Source organism: Antrostomus carolinensis, unplaced genomic scaffold (assembly GCF_000700745.2).
Source record: "Antrostomus carolinensis isolate BGI_N321 unplaced genomic scaffold, ASM70074v2 scaffold8251, whole genome shotgun sequence".
Lineage (NCBI taxonomy): Eukaryota > Metazoa > Chordata > Aves > Caprimulgiformes > Caprimulgidae > Antrostomus > Antrostomus carolinensis.
This window is the reverse complement of record NW_010293454.1, coordinates 36,398-51,545: the sequence shown is the minus strand read 5'-3', so window position 1 is coordinate 51,545 and position 15,148 is coordinate 36,398. Positions and strand designations below refer to the sequence as shown.

Below are 15,148 nucleotides of genomic sequence, written 5' to 3'. Positions count from 1 at the left end.
GTCTCTTGCAGTCTACTTACCAATACTGCCACTCATTGTCTAAAATCTAAATAGAAGTGCTTCTAAACTATATAAATAAATAATAATTGCCCATGGTTCAAATCAGCAGGCTATTAAAACCAGTATCCTATGTGACATCAACTGGTACCAGATGCTTCAGAGAGAGATATTCTTGAGTGAACTAGTCTGGAGCAGTACATCCATTATTGAAGAGTCTTCCTAAACTCCTTCTTAGGCTGGTTTATCGATGGAAGCATTTGGCTTTTGTCATGCTTAAAACAAAATCCCACCCCTCCTCCCCTTCACTATCTACATATATTGCCCATGCAAACAGTTATTCACGTTTTTAAAAAGCCTGCTTCATCTTCAACTGGAATAATTTTGCAGCAACAAGCATCACAACACTGCCTTTTTGGGAAGTTAAGGGCAAACTGCACATCACAACCTCCATGAGACACTGGAACAGGTTGTCCAGTCAAGTTGTGGATGCCCCATCATTGGAGGTGTTCAAGGTCAGGCTAGGCAGGGCTTTGAGCGACTAGTGAAAAATGTCCCTGCTCATGGCAGGGGGCATGGACTAGATGACCTTTAAAAGTCCCTTCCAACCCAAACCATTCTATGATTCTGAAGTCTTTGACTTGCCAGTCTACAACCACTAGCAAGGTTTGCCTACAGCACAGAGAGCAATTAATTTCTGAATATGAGACCTCTTCGGGTTTGGTTCTAGGACAAGTTCCTATTTCAAGAAGGCAACTTCATACGTACAAGCAACATCGACAAGTTCCACAGGATTATCCGTCTGTGAATTATTCATGAATAAGCACTTACAGAATGAGAATCTTAGCATTTACAAGAAGAATCATTTTTTACTTGCATTTCTTAACAAGTAATGTAAAAGACAAGATGAATTTTAATTTGTTCTAAGGGCAATTTTATTGCCACTATAACACCACTACTTAAATAACGGCCAGCTATTTTCCAGTGAATAGTGCAAATAATTACTTTGTTAGTCAATTATCAGGATTATGACTATTGCATTTTATGGTCCGAAAAACCTAAGAAAACCCCACCTAAACCAAAATCCAATTTAATCAAAACTCTCCAGGAGCAACAGCTTGTACTGTGCTATTTAACTGGCTTTATTCCAGTAGCTTAAAATTAAAGAGTCAGTTTTATGCAGAAATGCAGTAAGTGAAAACCGGGAAAAAGATCCCACACCTACAACTGTCACCTAAAATTAAACACATTATTCTCCAAATCCTAAGTGTACTTTCAAAAAGGTGCCATGTGATCATATTTAGCTACTGCACTGCCATTAAGAACATTTAATCTACAACAGATAAACAAAATTTCATTCAAACATGCTAAAAAAAAATTAAGAAAGGAGAAAACCAGGTTTAATTATCTACAAGTCTCTAAACAGTAATTATTTACTTCATTTCAAGACCACCCTATAACTTAGGAACATTTTCTTTTTGCTCCACTAAAATTTGCAACATAGGCAAAACCAAACTGCACATATTTTGATGGGGGAAAACCTTCACCTTAAAATAGACAGACTAGTGTTAGATAGAATAATTCTATGTGGAGAGATGTATGCTACTGGAATAGTACCAAAAAGCTGGCTTGTGCAAAACAGTAGGTGATCTTTACCATCACCAAGGAGATGGATTAAAAGGCTCCAATCCAGTTTAAAACCTGTATCATTTTACTGAGATACTTAGCAAACATGACAACAATATTTCATGCCTGTACCGATTTTTATTTTCTTCTAATAGAACTGGGTCAAATTTTTAAGTTGTTGTAACACATAAATGATAAAAAACCCAAAAAATACTTTTTTTTTTTAAAAAAGTAGTTACAAAGAAGTATATTCATAAAGTCCCATACCACTCCTCATTAAAAAGGTCCTGTGTCAAGCAAATTTACTTATTTCAGCAACTAGGATGAGGTATTAAGATTAGATAACTGGATTATATTCTTGAAAGTTTACTTATTTCACTTGTATTAACATAGTTACAGAAAGGGATTAACTGTTTTTGGCACATATAAAATAAACAGAATGCAAGAAAGTAAACAATAAAAATATACTTACAAAATCAAAGTCTCCATCTTGAGGGACTTTCCAGTTATCAGGGAAAACGTTTTTGGATATGTGGTAAGGCTCATGCATGTTCTGATTACAGTTTTCAGGGCTTTTATTCTTCGAATCTTGTTTATCAAAATAGTCCATGAAAGACGGTCTTTGAACTTGCGGTGAAGTAGCATTTCCTTCGTTGAAAGAAAAAGAAAAAAGTTTAAACTCTTTAGAAATTAAAGATTTACTGCACTATAAAATAAACTCCATTTACTAATTTTATTGCATTTTACAGAAACTAACACAGTCATCTGTGTCTGGTGCAAGCCTCCATTTGTCCCCCGAGGATCTTTGGCATAAAAGCTCATAGCCAAAGAATGATATTTTTGTAGCAAGCTACAATGTGGAGAAATGTTCAAGACATTTCAGAGTTGCACACACAAATAATATTAGAAGTTACTTCATGCAATATCTATTTGTTGTTATAGAGACTGAATAACACCAGGTGCTAAGCATCCCTTTGACTGCTGAATGCCTCTAACTTCAAGGCCTGGTCCACAAGCACTTGTAGGAAAGCAACAGAATTCCATCAGTTTCACCAAAAGTGGAATTTAAAAGTTATTTAGAAAAAGAATTTGAAAAAACCCAACAAACAAACAAAAAAACCAACCACACAAACTGTGTCTAGACACTGCTTAATGAAATTAATTGCCAATGAGGATTCTCAGCAAATTATGGGATCAGACTCTACAGATGTCTGCAAACTACCCTAACTCCATCGTGTGGAAACCCTGAGGGATTTCTGTTATCATCTATGCAGCTGCAAAAGTTCTACGAAGCAGACAGAATGGGAGTTCACACTCATCTCTATTATCCTTTTCATGAAACTAAATAAAAAAAATTATATATATCTACAACCATAAATGACTGAAATTTGTTTTCATTTGTGGTATTTCAAAGCAAGTTAATTACTAAATAGAACAATAAATAAAACATAAGAAATGCTTTAGTAGTTCTACGTAACTGTCACCTCAGAGACTACAGTTGGCATAGAACTGACTCAAGAAACATGTCCTTGCTTGCAGTGTCATACATTCTACACAGAGAAATATGAAATACATTTCCACATGTAAAATACAAAACAGGACAAGAAATATAGAACAAAAATGAAACAAAAACCCCCCAAACAACAACCAAAAAAGAAACCAACACACAGACAGAACTAAAATTTTTAATTATAAGCATAATAAAATTAGGAATTTTTATTTGAACCACTTGTTTTAACAAGTGAAAAAAAAAAACACTGTAAATATCTTTTGAGCTTGTGTTTAACACGATCACTAGGACTTGCTGATCTTCACACCTACCTTTACATTTGTTTTTACTGATTCACTAAGCAGTGGGGGTTTTTTGTTCCCCTCCTATTTCACCTCTTATTTCATCATCTCTTCCTGTGGTAATCCATTCCCTCTGTATCAAGATTTTTTTTAATTCATTCTAATTCTGCTGCATGGTTAAACGCGGCTTAGTTTTTTCATTAATGCTTATTTTTGTACTGCCATCCTTTATAGGATATTGACTTGTTCTTTTCTTTCTGCTTTTTCTACATCATTCTGTTCTAGTAAGATTTCTCCTGGCTTTTTGAATGTGGCATTCTACTGTCTTGCTTATGCTCTAGGCTTTACTGCACTTTGACTCCACCTGCTTCTCTTCAGCCCCACAATGATTCAGGCTGCCATGTTTCCATACATACCTTCTACACCCTACTTTTTTTTTTTAGCCTGTTTTTGTCTCAGTTGTTGCTATATTCTTTTCTACTCCCAGACCATAGTTATCTCTACTCACCATCTTTTAATTAATGACAACTACAACCATACAAAAACATTCAGTGAACCTAATTCCAGGCTGGACTTAGCAGACCACATAGCAGATACCTCTTCTCCAGAATCTCCCAAGTCTGCCCCCACTGAACTAAAGATCATTTGAATGAGTTTTCTGGGTCTCTTGAGTCTGGGACTGAGGAAAGGGTGAGAAGTAAACAGCAAGGATGCCAAATACCTACAGAAGCAAGCACTAAAAGGCAAAAATGGAAGAATCTAAACTTTAGCAAAGCAAAAATTTAGAAAACAGATCCAACAGAAGGTAGTAATATGAAGGGAGTGAAATTAAAAACGGATATACAATGCATTTTCTTAAGACAATCTTTTTACTACTTGCGTTCACTTCCCAAAAACCCTGAAACTATTTGTACCAAAGAGATGGGACACCACATTGCTGACCTTTCACAATCAATCAATTTTTTTCTTCTGCTGAGATAAGCTTCATTCTTGAGACATACTTATAAACGAGATTACCAGCGTCTCTGTTAGAAATGCTGAAGTAACAAAATGTTGGCCCACTACAGGTAAGATAGTCTCCTTCCTCTCATGTAACAGAAGACATTGAAGATGTGCCAAGCAATGCTCTTAAGTTCTAGAGCTATTTAGAAATATCTTCCTTATATGTGTAACAGAAGACTGCATACATACATAAAACAAACCAACCACTCCAAATTCCTTGCTATCAAATGCATATTCAGGAAAGTGGGTCAACAGGACTGAAATTACTCCAAAATGAGCAAAGCACATTTATTTTACACTTTAAGGACTTGTTCTACTTATTTTGATAAACAAGAATTTAGAACTCATTTCTGATTCCAATTTAATATACATTAGTTAACCCATTTAAAAGAAAGAGAGCTGCCTTCCTCACTGCAAATATAAAAAGTCACACAGAAAAACAGAACTATTATGCCTGCAAAACAATGGGACCACAGGTGTTTCAAGAGGGTCTTTTTCCCTTAATGTAAAAGAGAAAAAAAAAAAAGAAAATGAAGGATTTATTTACAGATTTCTTTTTAAGGTTTTATTTTATTTTTACAAATTATTAAATGGAAAAACAGAGTCTTTTTTAGATCTCTAGCTAACCTAACACAAACAAGTTTAGTTAGTATTTTATGGAAAATGGGACAGGTTGACACCTACTAGTTTAAAGGCCCTGTGAAGACTCCTACCTCTTTTGTACGGACTTTACAAATCACCCAGGCTCTTCAGCCAGAGTAAACTGATGTAGGTTGTCCTTCCTTGCAAAGTGTAAGGTTATTACAAGATCATTTCAGTCTGAAAGCACTTTTCCTAACTTCTATGAAGAACTAGAGTAATGGTATGTTGTGGACTGTCTTTCAAGTAACAAGAAATTTAAGAGTACAATACACAGATTTCTTTAAGGACACTAATTCACTCAACTATCCAGTAAATTACTTTTTACACAAGCTATATATTTGCACAAAAAATCTAATCTGCAGCACAGTCAGTATCACTCCCCACTTACACTGAAAACCTACTGTGCAACAGACTGTTCCATTCTAGGAGGATCTGGACAATCCAGTTCTTCCCACCTTTTCTTCTTCTTTTTTTTTTTTTTTTTCTCTTCGACAAGAGGCAATCATTGTTTAAAAATATTTGCCAGAGTTTCAAAGTTTAAGAACATCAGTTTCATTTAAGAACATCAGTTTCTTATCATCCCTAGACTTGCCCACTTCAAGATGGCTTTTGGAAGTGACAATAAAAAAGCAGTCTGAGAAATTGCTGACAAGCCACAGAACACAGAGACCACCACAGACACTGAGAACAGACATTCTACCTCTGCAATACTCCCGATAGGAAAATAACCAATGGGGATGTCCACAAATAGTTACATCAAATAATTTCTTCCAAAAAGTATGCTGGATCAAACTAAAGAGGCAATGACACAACACCAACTCTATTACACCGTTTCAAAAACATATCATAACTAAATAACTCTAAACATACATTTCAAAATAAGAAGGAATGCACTTCCATTCTAATGCATATTTTGATCAAATTCAGTTGATGTCATCTATAAAGAAAAAGGCTTTTGTATTGATGTATTTCAACAGAAAAGTATATGAACGTTAATTTAATTTTTATTCCATTAAAGTTCTGCTGTTAGTTGTTAAGTTTTTATACTCTACGTTGGGCTGAGCCACGTATACTTTCCTCCATGCTGGTCTGGTGAACTCAGGGCCAGTGTGCTGGCCAAAAACACTCTTGCCTTACTTTGTCAGGTGGAACCTCTCTCTCCACAGCAGTCTCTGATCCTCAAAGCGGGCCCCATGGTCGTCAAAGTCAAACCTCTGTCCACAACGCTAGAGGTACAACCAAGTGTTGATCCATAGGATCCATCCATTCCTCCAAGGCTTTCCCTTCACCGTCATGATCAAGAACATCCTCATAACAGTGAAGTTACTCTTGAGGTCGCTCTCAGGGTCTCCTCTGGCAGTATCACTAGCACATGCAGGAGACAATAGTCTAAGCACTGGACAAGCCCTGGCAGTCTTTCAATACTGTGGGGCTGGGCCCTGGGGCAAGAAAGAACTTTTCCTAGATAGCAAGTAAGGTTAAGAGATAAGGGTATCCATCTCCTACAGAAGGGAGTCTCCCACTACAATCACCTGGGAGGGGATAGGTGGTGGTGTTTTGTTTGGAGTTTTTTTACCATTTCCTATGGGAAGTCTCTTTCTCTTGCTCCATTACTACCAAGGTACTTGGACCTCTTCTGCAGCTGCAAATCTACAGAGGAAAGCTTTCTTCCTTTTGCCAAAAGCCACAAACTTCCACAGCCTTCCCCATCCTGGAGGATCTCAACCTGCCACTCAACTGAGAAACATTTCCAGATGCTGCCTCCTCGGTGAGGTTAGGGGGTCAGGTTCTCCTGTCTGCAGTGCTTCTGTGATGATCTTGTCAGTGTCTTTATTTCCCCTCAATATATTGCTTTGTCACCTTTAGAGTGAGAAGCTGTATTACAATCAGCTTTTAGTCTTCTTTGGACTAAACTCTACTGCTAAGGCTACAACAGCTTATAAAACAGCATGTACTACTTATGCTTTATATTTCACACATTTCTACTACTACTTTCTCACCACACAAGGTGGCCTGCAACACAGTGGCAGTAATTCTCCTGGGAAATGGGAGACAGGAGCTTTCAATAAAATACAGTTGAAAAAACCCAGGAATTTTGACTTCAATCTGCAGACAAGTGCACTTAGTAGTGAACTACCAAGTAGAAAGCTGCCACAGCCACTTCCTTCAGCCATATGTGAAGCAGAAATCGCGACTGTGTGAGTGAGTTTGTTCTCCCGCTAATACATGCCTTTTAGACAACCACCTCTGAGAATCAGAGGTCAATCTATTCTGGTTTCTGAATCACAAGGAAGCATCAGCAGAAACCAGATCACCAGTTCCTCAGGCCAGATCAGCTGGGAGTCTACCAAAGGATGTATTAAGTGTTTGACTGCAGAGAGCTCTGTAACAAAGTGGTTACCAAGTCTGCAGTTTTCACATCACACAGTGACTTATACAATCAAGCATTAAAATTCAGGCCTCATTTAGTATTTTGTTCATTTGTTCTGCAATACACCTATTTATCAGAAATAATTGCAACTGGCATTTCAATCCACTTTTTTTCAACCAGCTGAAGGCTTCCTTCACAGACTTTTTGAAGGACTATGAACTCAAGTTTAAAGGATTTTAAATGGGGAAAAGAGTTTCCTGCACAAAACACTGCTTTGCTTCCTGAGTATGAGATTTGCAAAACTGGTTTAGTAATTTTTGTTCTATTGTTCCATCTTCTGGAGAAAAGGAAAAAAATATTCAACAACATTACTATTATAAATGTTAGTCCATTCCAGCTGAGTTATACTTTATTTCTGGCTTTCAGCAAAACAAAGAAAATCCATGTTAAGCTATCATTTTGTAATACCTCTTGAAGCAGAATTGCCAACATGATGTTTTTCTTTGAAAAAAAAAAATTCACATTTGTAAAAAGTACTACTACTAGTGGCATAAATGAACAACTTCATCACCAGTCCCAGCAGAGGGACTGAGGACTGGAATAAGCTTGGACACATCTCTTTCTATAGATACAGGAGTAGTACACATGTATATAGCATCAAGCAAACCATCTTAACATGAGCACAGTAAACATGCTTGAACAAAACTGTATCACTGAAATATCAATGCCCAGGCTACAGCACCACTCAAATCAGCCCCTAATTAAGCTTACTTGCTCCATTCCTATAGGATCTGGGTCACAGGTTGTTATAAAACACATATCAATAGCTTTTGCTTTTCAGTTGAAAAACCAGCTGTGGGACTTAAGGCCTCTTTAAGAGTTATGATGCATCACTGCAGAGCTACCCAAGCATCCACCTCCTATCACAGAGGAGATTGACTTGGAGTATGGCACAATCTCTTGACACTGGACAGACTGAAATAACTAAAAAATACTAACTAAAACCAATTCATGAATTCTTCTTTCAAAATGTAGGTTCTACAGCATGGTGCATGTTGCAAAGATCCCATAATACAATAACATAAGAAGGTTCAGCAAGTAAGTGCTGGAACCAAACCTGTTGCTTGCCAGGTGAATGATGAAATCATCACTTGCCATCAGGCTACCTCCAGTTTGCTGGCTTTCCTTCACTGGTGTTACAGGTCTCAAGACAGTCATGTATGGGGAAGGAGGGGGAGGGGAAGGAATCCTGCTGTCCCAAAGATTATATTCTTCTGTTTGATAAGAAGGAAGAATGTGTTTAAGAATTATACTGACAAAACCTAAAACATTTAATGTCTTACAGGGCAAAAAGTAAGAAAACAGAAACCTCACTAGTTCACTGCCCTTTTCTTTTAATATATTAATTACCAACCATAAACCATCGAGAAGCTTCACTGAAGTCTGAAGCAATAGTTAGAAACCCAGAGTAAGTCCAAATCGCAAGAAGAGGCAACTTTTTTTTGCCAGCGCAAAGCAGGTGGCAAATATAAAATTAACAGGGAAAAAAAGAAGCAGGGGAGGGAAGAGGGTTGTTAGTGAAAACAAGAAAGGAGAACAATCAGAAGCACTCTTGGTGCACCAGAAAGCCCTAACACTGAACCTTGCTGAAAAGCCATAAAGAGAATGCAGGGAAACTAGTCTGAACACCAGTCTCTGAATTGAGATACGAAAAAGCTTCTATGGGGAAGTAAGTACAATCCAGGCAGCTGAACAAAAGTAGCACTACCTTCCATCAATCCCACTCTTTCTTCCACTCCATGTTTCACCTTCTAAAGTTAAGCTCTGTCCTCTCACCAGTCTGTATTCTGCATTTTCTTCCCTCCTTCTAGGAACATGCTGCATAGTCTCTGCTCAGAGCATACACAGGCATAAATACTGCTAGGCTGTATATTGTATGCTGGGGTAGGATGACAGTCCTCTTTGTTCCAAATCCCAATTTTATCTGGGCATGATTCCCTATTTGTGAAAAAAATATGGTTTCAGTTACTTTCTGTCATGGCTCCCAGAGGCCTCTAAACATGGGCACTTATAAATAAAAACTTACTATTGTTTTGTATTTTGTCCTTGAGCAGGAAAACAAAAGGCAGAAGGAAACAAAACATGAAACTAAACACAAGAGTAATTTAAAAAAAAGTTTTCCATAAATATTTTGTCTCTAGAAAGGAAATTAAATACCTCTTCCCTAGTTCATGTCTCCAAGTTTCTTGCTTGCTGTGTTCTACTATTCACAAGTATCAAACAGCACTTTTAAGCTACCTGTTCTATTATAGTCAAATCACACAAACATCTAGAAACTTCCTGCCTTGCCTATAAAGGTACATTGGAAAAAGCAACCAATCTCCAAACTCTCATGTCTTTGTCAAGCACAAAGTAGCACAAAATCTAGGTCTGCCTCTAATGGACAGCGAGGATTTGTATGTTCCCTCCTGGAAACATTTACTTAGGACACTTGCTATTGCTCCTGTTTCAGCCAGTAGTACATGAATCATACAACCAGATGAAGACCACCTACAGTGGACATGATTTATATTTCTTTTCAGCCGAGAGATGTGGAGGTCCCATTCTTGAATTATTTCTAGTTTTTAAATCGATGAGTGTCTAATGCAAAATAAAAAGTTCAGTGACTAAATGGTGACCAAACCAAACCTGTTGCCTGTCAGCTGAATGATGAAACCATCACTTGCCATCAGGCTACTTCAGTTTGCTGGTTTTCCTTCACTGGAGTTATTGGTCTTAAGGTAGTCACCTATCAGGGGGAGGGGAAGAAGGAAGCCTGTTGTCCCAAAGATTATATATACTTTTTTGACAAGAAGGAAGAATGTGTTTAAGAATTACACTTAAAAAATGCCAAGGTCTAAAAAGGTAATTCCCTTTCTAACTACAGATTGTTACTGGAATCAATTAAAAATTGAGAAGAACAGTACATTTTAAAAACAATGTCTCCAGCAACACAGCAGACAAATAGGACACGGATAAGATATTGCAGTACAAACCTAATGACACTTTTTTGATCTGTTTGGCACACTAACAGGTATTTCCTCTTAGCACATGTAAAAATTACGCCAGTACTTATTAAACCTGAAGTGATCTGAAATGCTGCATAGAAACTGCACTAACCTCTACTTCATAATACTTCCAACTAAGAATTACTTTTTTTATCCTTTACTCTAAATTTGCTTCTCGTATTTTTCCCTATTTTTTGAACCACTCATCTTTTCCTTAACTTGTTGAAATTGATGAGTTTGAGATCACTTGTGCTAATTCTCCATTAGCCTCACAGTTTAACTGGCAAATATTCTGTTGCAGCACAAAAACAAATTAAAGCACATACCGAATGTCTTCATGAGGTGAACCATCCTGCTTAAACTGATATGTTTGCTTTCTTATTGCTGAGAACAGTAAAAAACCCCAACAAAACACTCCCCCTCCCCAAAAAAACCCAAAACAAAACCAAAAATCAACAAAACCCCTCCTTCCTTCCAATCTGCTGTACATTAAACCACAAAGAAAACACATTCCCGCTTTGCACTTCTGTCCTGGGTTTGGCTGGGATCAAGTTAATTTTCACAAGAAGCTGGGAGGGGACACAGCCAGGATAGCTGAACCCAAACAAAAGGATGTTCAATACCATATGTTGTCACATTCAGTATATAAACTGGGCAAATTGTTTGGGGGAGGAGAGATCAAGGCTCAGGAACAGGCTGGGCCTTGGGTTCCGGGTGCATCACTCATTTTGTGTATTATTTTATTAGTATTTGTTATTATTATTTATTTTCTCCTTGTGTTGTCCTATCAAACTGTCCTTGACTCAACCCATGAGTTTTACCTTTTTCTTCCAATTCTTCTCCCTATGCCACCAGGTGGGGGCAGGGAGGAGCGAGCGAGAGGCCACGTGGCGCTTAGTTGCCATCTGGGCTTAAACCACGACAACTTCCAACTCATCTTGCACAAATTACATCAGATGTATATATGCAAACACAAATGCCACTTTATGTTTGCTATAAAGTGTTCAACAAAATTATTTATCTGGCACTGATTTCAACTCCTGAGACAATAACTTTATTACCTCCCCTCTCCCTCCCAACAGTTCCCTGGAGTTAAACATTACATTGTGCCTCATGAAATCGGGCATCTACAGCTTGAGTTAGACTCATCTATTGATGCTGCCCATTTAAGCAAGCAATTCTATTAAACATAGTGGGCCTCATTCTGCAGCAGTCTTCAGCCAAATAATGAGCACCTCAGAAGGCAGGTATGCAAGTTAACCATTTAGCAAATACATAATTATGCATGTTTCAGTGTAACATAATTTTATACTTCAAAAACATTTGCAATTTTTTTTTCTCTTTGTTACATACTCCCTCACATGCTGCCAAAGTCAATTTGGACTTTTTACTTGGTTTTCAACAGTCTTTTGATCACTGCCTTAAATCAAGCATTATTGAATTACATTCCAACAAATGTTCAAATAAAATAAAAATCTGCTAATTGATCATGAGTTTCAAAACAATTTTGCAGCAAGATGTGTCCTGATTGCTGAACCCATGGAGAGTCATGACAAGTTCCCAGGACCACTGACATTGAAGCAGCAGCTTCTCACATAAACACATCACTACAGTTTAGCTTCAAGGAACTGATCCAAATGTATGCAGACAGGAGGCAAAAAGCAAGAGACAAGCAGTAAAAAGGAGAATTCACAGAAGGCTAATTTTAGAGTCCTCCGGAGAGACTTCACAGAGCACCAAAACCAGTCACCTTTTTCTCCACAAACTACAGAGAGCACTTAAATATACAAATGGCTCCCTCCGCTTGTTTTAGCCACAAAACCTGACACTTAAAAGCCACTGATGATACAACAGTTTCATGCAGCATGAGAAAACATATTACATTATTTAATAAAAAAGGCAAGTAAATTAATAACATACTTTTCATGGTCCCATCTTCCTCTTCATCATCATCACTATTTATTACCATGGTCCCCAAGTCTGATTCTAACATAGTACTATTGTGTTCAATCATTGTCTGAGCGCCTTCACTCATCGTGCTTGTGGCCCTCATGGTACCAGCACTCTCTGAACTGGTCTTCACCATGGTGTGAGAGTCCAGCTCATCTTCATCCTATGGAGAAACATTTGTCAGAATGCAGCAGATCATTTAAAAATAAAAAAAGTTAAGAAGCAATCATTTAGATGCTTATTCATTAGTTTTATACCTTCACATGACCTAGTTGTACTGCTAGACCTCCAGTTTTAAAACTCTAAATTACAAAATAAAAAATGTTCCATATAAAGGAAGAATAAAAACTTGATTCTTTCTCACAGATGTAAGGCAGTTGGATATAAAAGAAATGTGGTCTACACATCCACTTTGCATCAGCATCCAGTTTTGAAAATCTCTGTGATTTTCACAACCCACTATACCTTCTTGGGTTCCAAAATCAGTATCACAATTTACAGAAAGTGCATTGGTTGTTTTGCAATGGACTATTACCAACGGTTTGTGCTGATCACTCTTAAAGTATCACACCCAGCATCTTATGCTACACACAGCACCCAGATGACACTCCCGTTCAATTTGGCTATTAAACAATCCTCCAAAATAGTTTTGGAAGTCCACCTCACAAGCAGAAAATCAGCTTGGCTTACTTCAAGTATTTGGTTCTCTTTACAAGCCTCTGTCACAGAAATGAGCACATTAATTGTTGATACCATGTAGAAAAACGAGCACATACTTAACCACTAAGTGTGGGGAGGAGCCAATATTATTGAGAGATCCAGTAGCATTTTGAATCTGTGACAATAACAGGCCAGGAATGTAAAACAGAGAACTCTGGATAATCCAGGTAATGAATTATAAAATTCATACAGAATACTAATCTTTGAAAACATTAATGGGAAATTCCATTGCTTTCCAAAGTCAGATTTAGGTTACATGCACAACTTCATTGTATTTCAGGAATAATGTGATGGGATTATACACATTTCCTGTATGGGTAAAATCTATTACACAGTGAAGTGGAGGGGAATAAAATTAAACATTCTCCTTGTTGATTATCAACCCCCACTGTGAAGACACTCTATTTAAGTTTTTAAATTTAAATACAAATGCTACTTTCACCAATTTTATAAACATATATGCATGCATTTCCTCTGTCAAAACTTCAGTTCATTTATAAGTGAACTCTACCCCCAATTAGCAACATATTCTAGCTACACAGCTTGAAAGACTATAGTATAACACTTTTTTTTTTAATTTGCCCAGTACAAATAACATGCTTGTTGCTACATGTAACATTAAAACAAGATTTCATCCACTAACAAATTTCCTCTTTTCCCTAAATCTTTGTTTTGCTTTATATACTTTAAATTTTTAACTATGAACAGAAGAGGGGTGAGGGGGACTGACATGGCACAGGACCAGGAAAAAAAACCCAAGCCCCAAAACCCTACAAGATCTGTCACTTCCTCACTGAACTTGTTCCTTTCCTTCCACGTTATTCCCTAACACAGCAGACATTTGCCTCCAGAATAGACAGAGGTGCACAAACCAGTTACACTGCCCCGGTGTCTCTTTCTCTAATGGTTAGTCTAAACAGATACAGCAAATTGTAGTTAGGAGTAATATCAACACAGCAGCTCCTGAAAATTATTCTACTACATCTCAATAACAGCCACAAAACTAGATCTAATTTTGATTCAGGGAGTCTGGCTAACACCATAACATACTGAAACCAGGATACAGATCTAAACCTGTGATTAAAATTTCAGATATCAAAAGAATAATTAATATTTTTACAAATTATAATCCGGAAAATAAAGTTCTTAGTTTGCATTCTGTCTGGGCTTTTTGTAGTTGCATTCTAAAACATTGTATTTAGTATCCTAGCCTTAAAAAATTATTATATTCCCCAAGATACAGATAGTTTACAGCTACAGCACTAGAGGACTGTGCCAGTAAATAAATGAGAATATTTTGGTACTGCTCCTCCTGGTGGCAACTTTAATTTTCTTTACTTTCTCTCCCTGCTCCCCAATGTTCTTGCTAACCCCAGTGTTTTTATGAGTTATGTTTTTCCCTTTCTAATAAGGGTACTCAGAAAGTAAAGTCCAAAAGTGGTTTTTTTTTGCATTGCATTTTAAAAGTGCCAGAACAATTAAGCTACTATTTCCAAGTGCTTCTTCCAGTACAGCAATGCAATGCAAAACTGACTCACAGCGTGCTGCTATTTGTCCTATTAGGTGCTACAAGGGTGGCACCTCTAACATACAGGCAGGCAGATCTCGGAGTTTAAGGCACACTTATATTTGATTTACAGATTTGCCAGACTAATATTAAGATCCACTTGCAGTGCATATGGTCCTAAACTTACTAAAACTGAAATCAGAAATTAAACAAACATTCTCCTGAAGCTTAAAAATATTTTAGAAGTTAGTGAAAAAGTGATGGCTAACAATATGAACAAGTATGAAAAGAAGTCCTAAGTGACCATTTTCATATATTCTGCTTCATTAAAACAATTGGTATTTCATTTCTTCAGTCAAATCAAGTATTTGGATTTGTCCCAAAGAATAGCATTTCATTTTCCACTCTAAGAGTGTCAAAAGCCTCACTATTTTCTTACAGTTTTCTCTCAAAGAGAACTGTTATCTTTGAGTACCTTAGAAGACGAAGGATCAC

General features: G+C 37.1%; 1 protein-coding gene across 1 annotated transcript in view; it reads right to left on the bottom strand.

The window, feature by feature from the left end:
* Positions 1-736: 736 nt before the first annotated feature.
* The window catches only part of LOC104532145 (serine/threonine-protein kinase 3-like), a 45,457-nt gene continuing 31,045 nt past the window's right edge, over positions 737-15,148 (bottom strand). Inside the window, exons 5-7 of the mRNA XM_029087283.1 lie at positions 12,397-12,589; positions 2,096-2,271; positions 737-799 (exon numbers count right to left, since the gene is read on the bottom strand). Of these exons, the coding sequence (XP_028943116.1) occupies positions 737-799; positions 2,096-2,271; positions 12,397-12,589 (432 nt within the window). The remainder of the gene's footprint in view (positions 800-2,095; positions 2,272-12,396; positions 12,590-15,148) is intronic.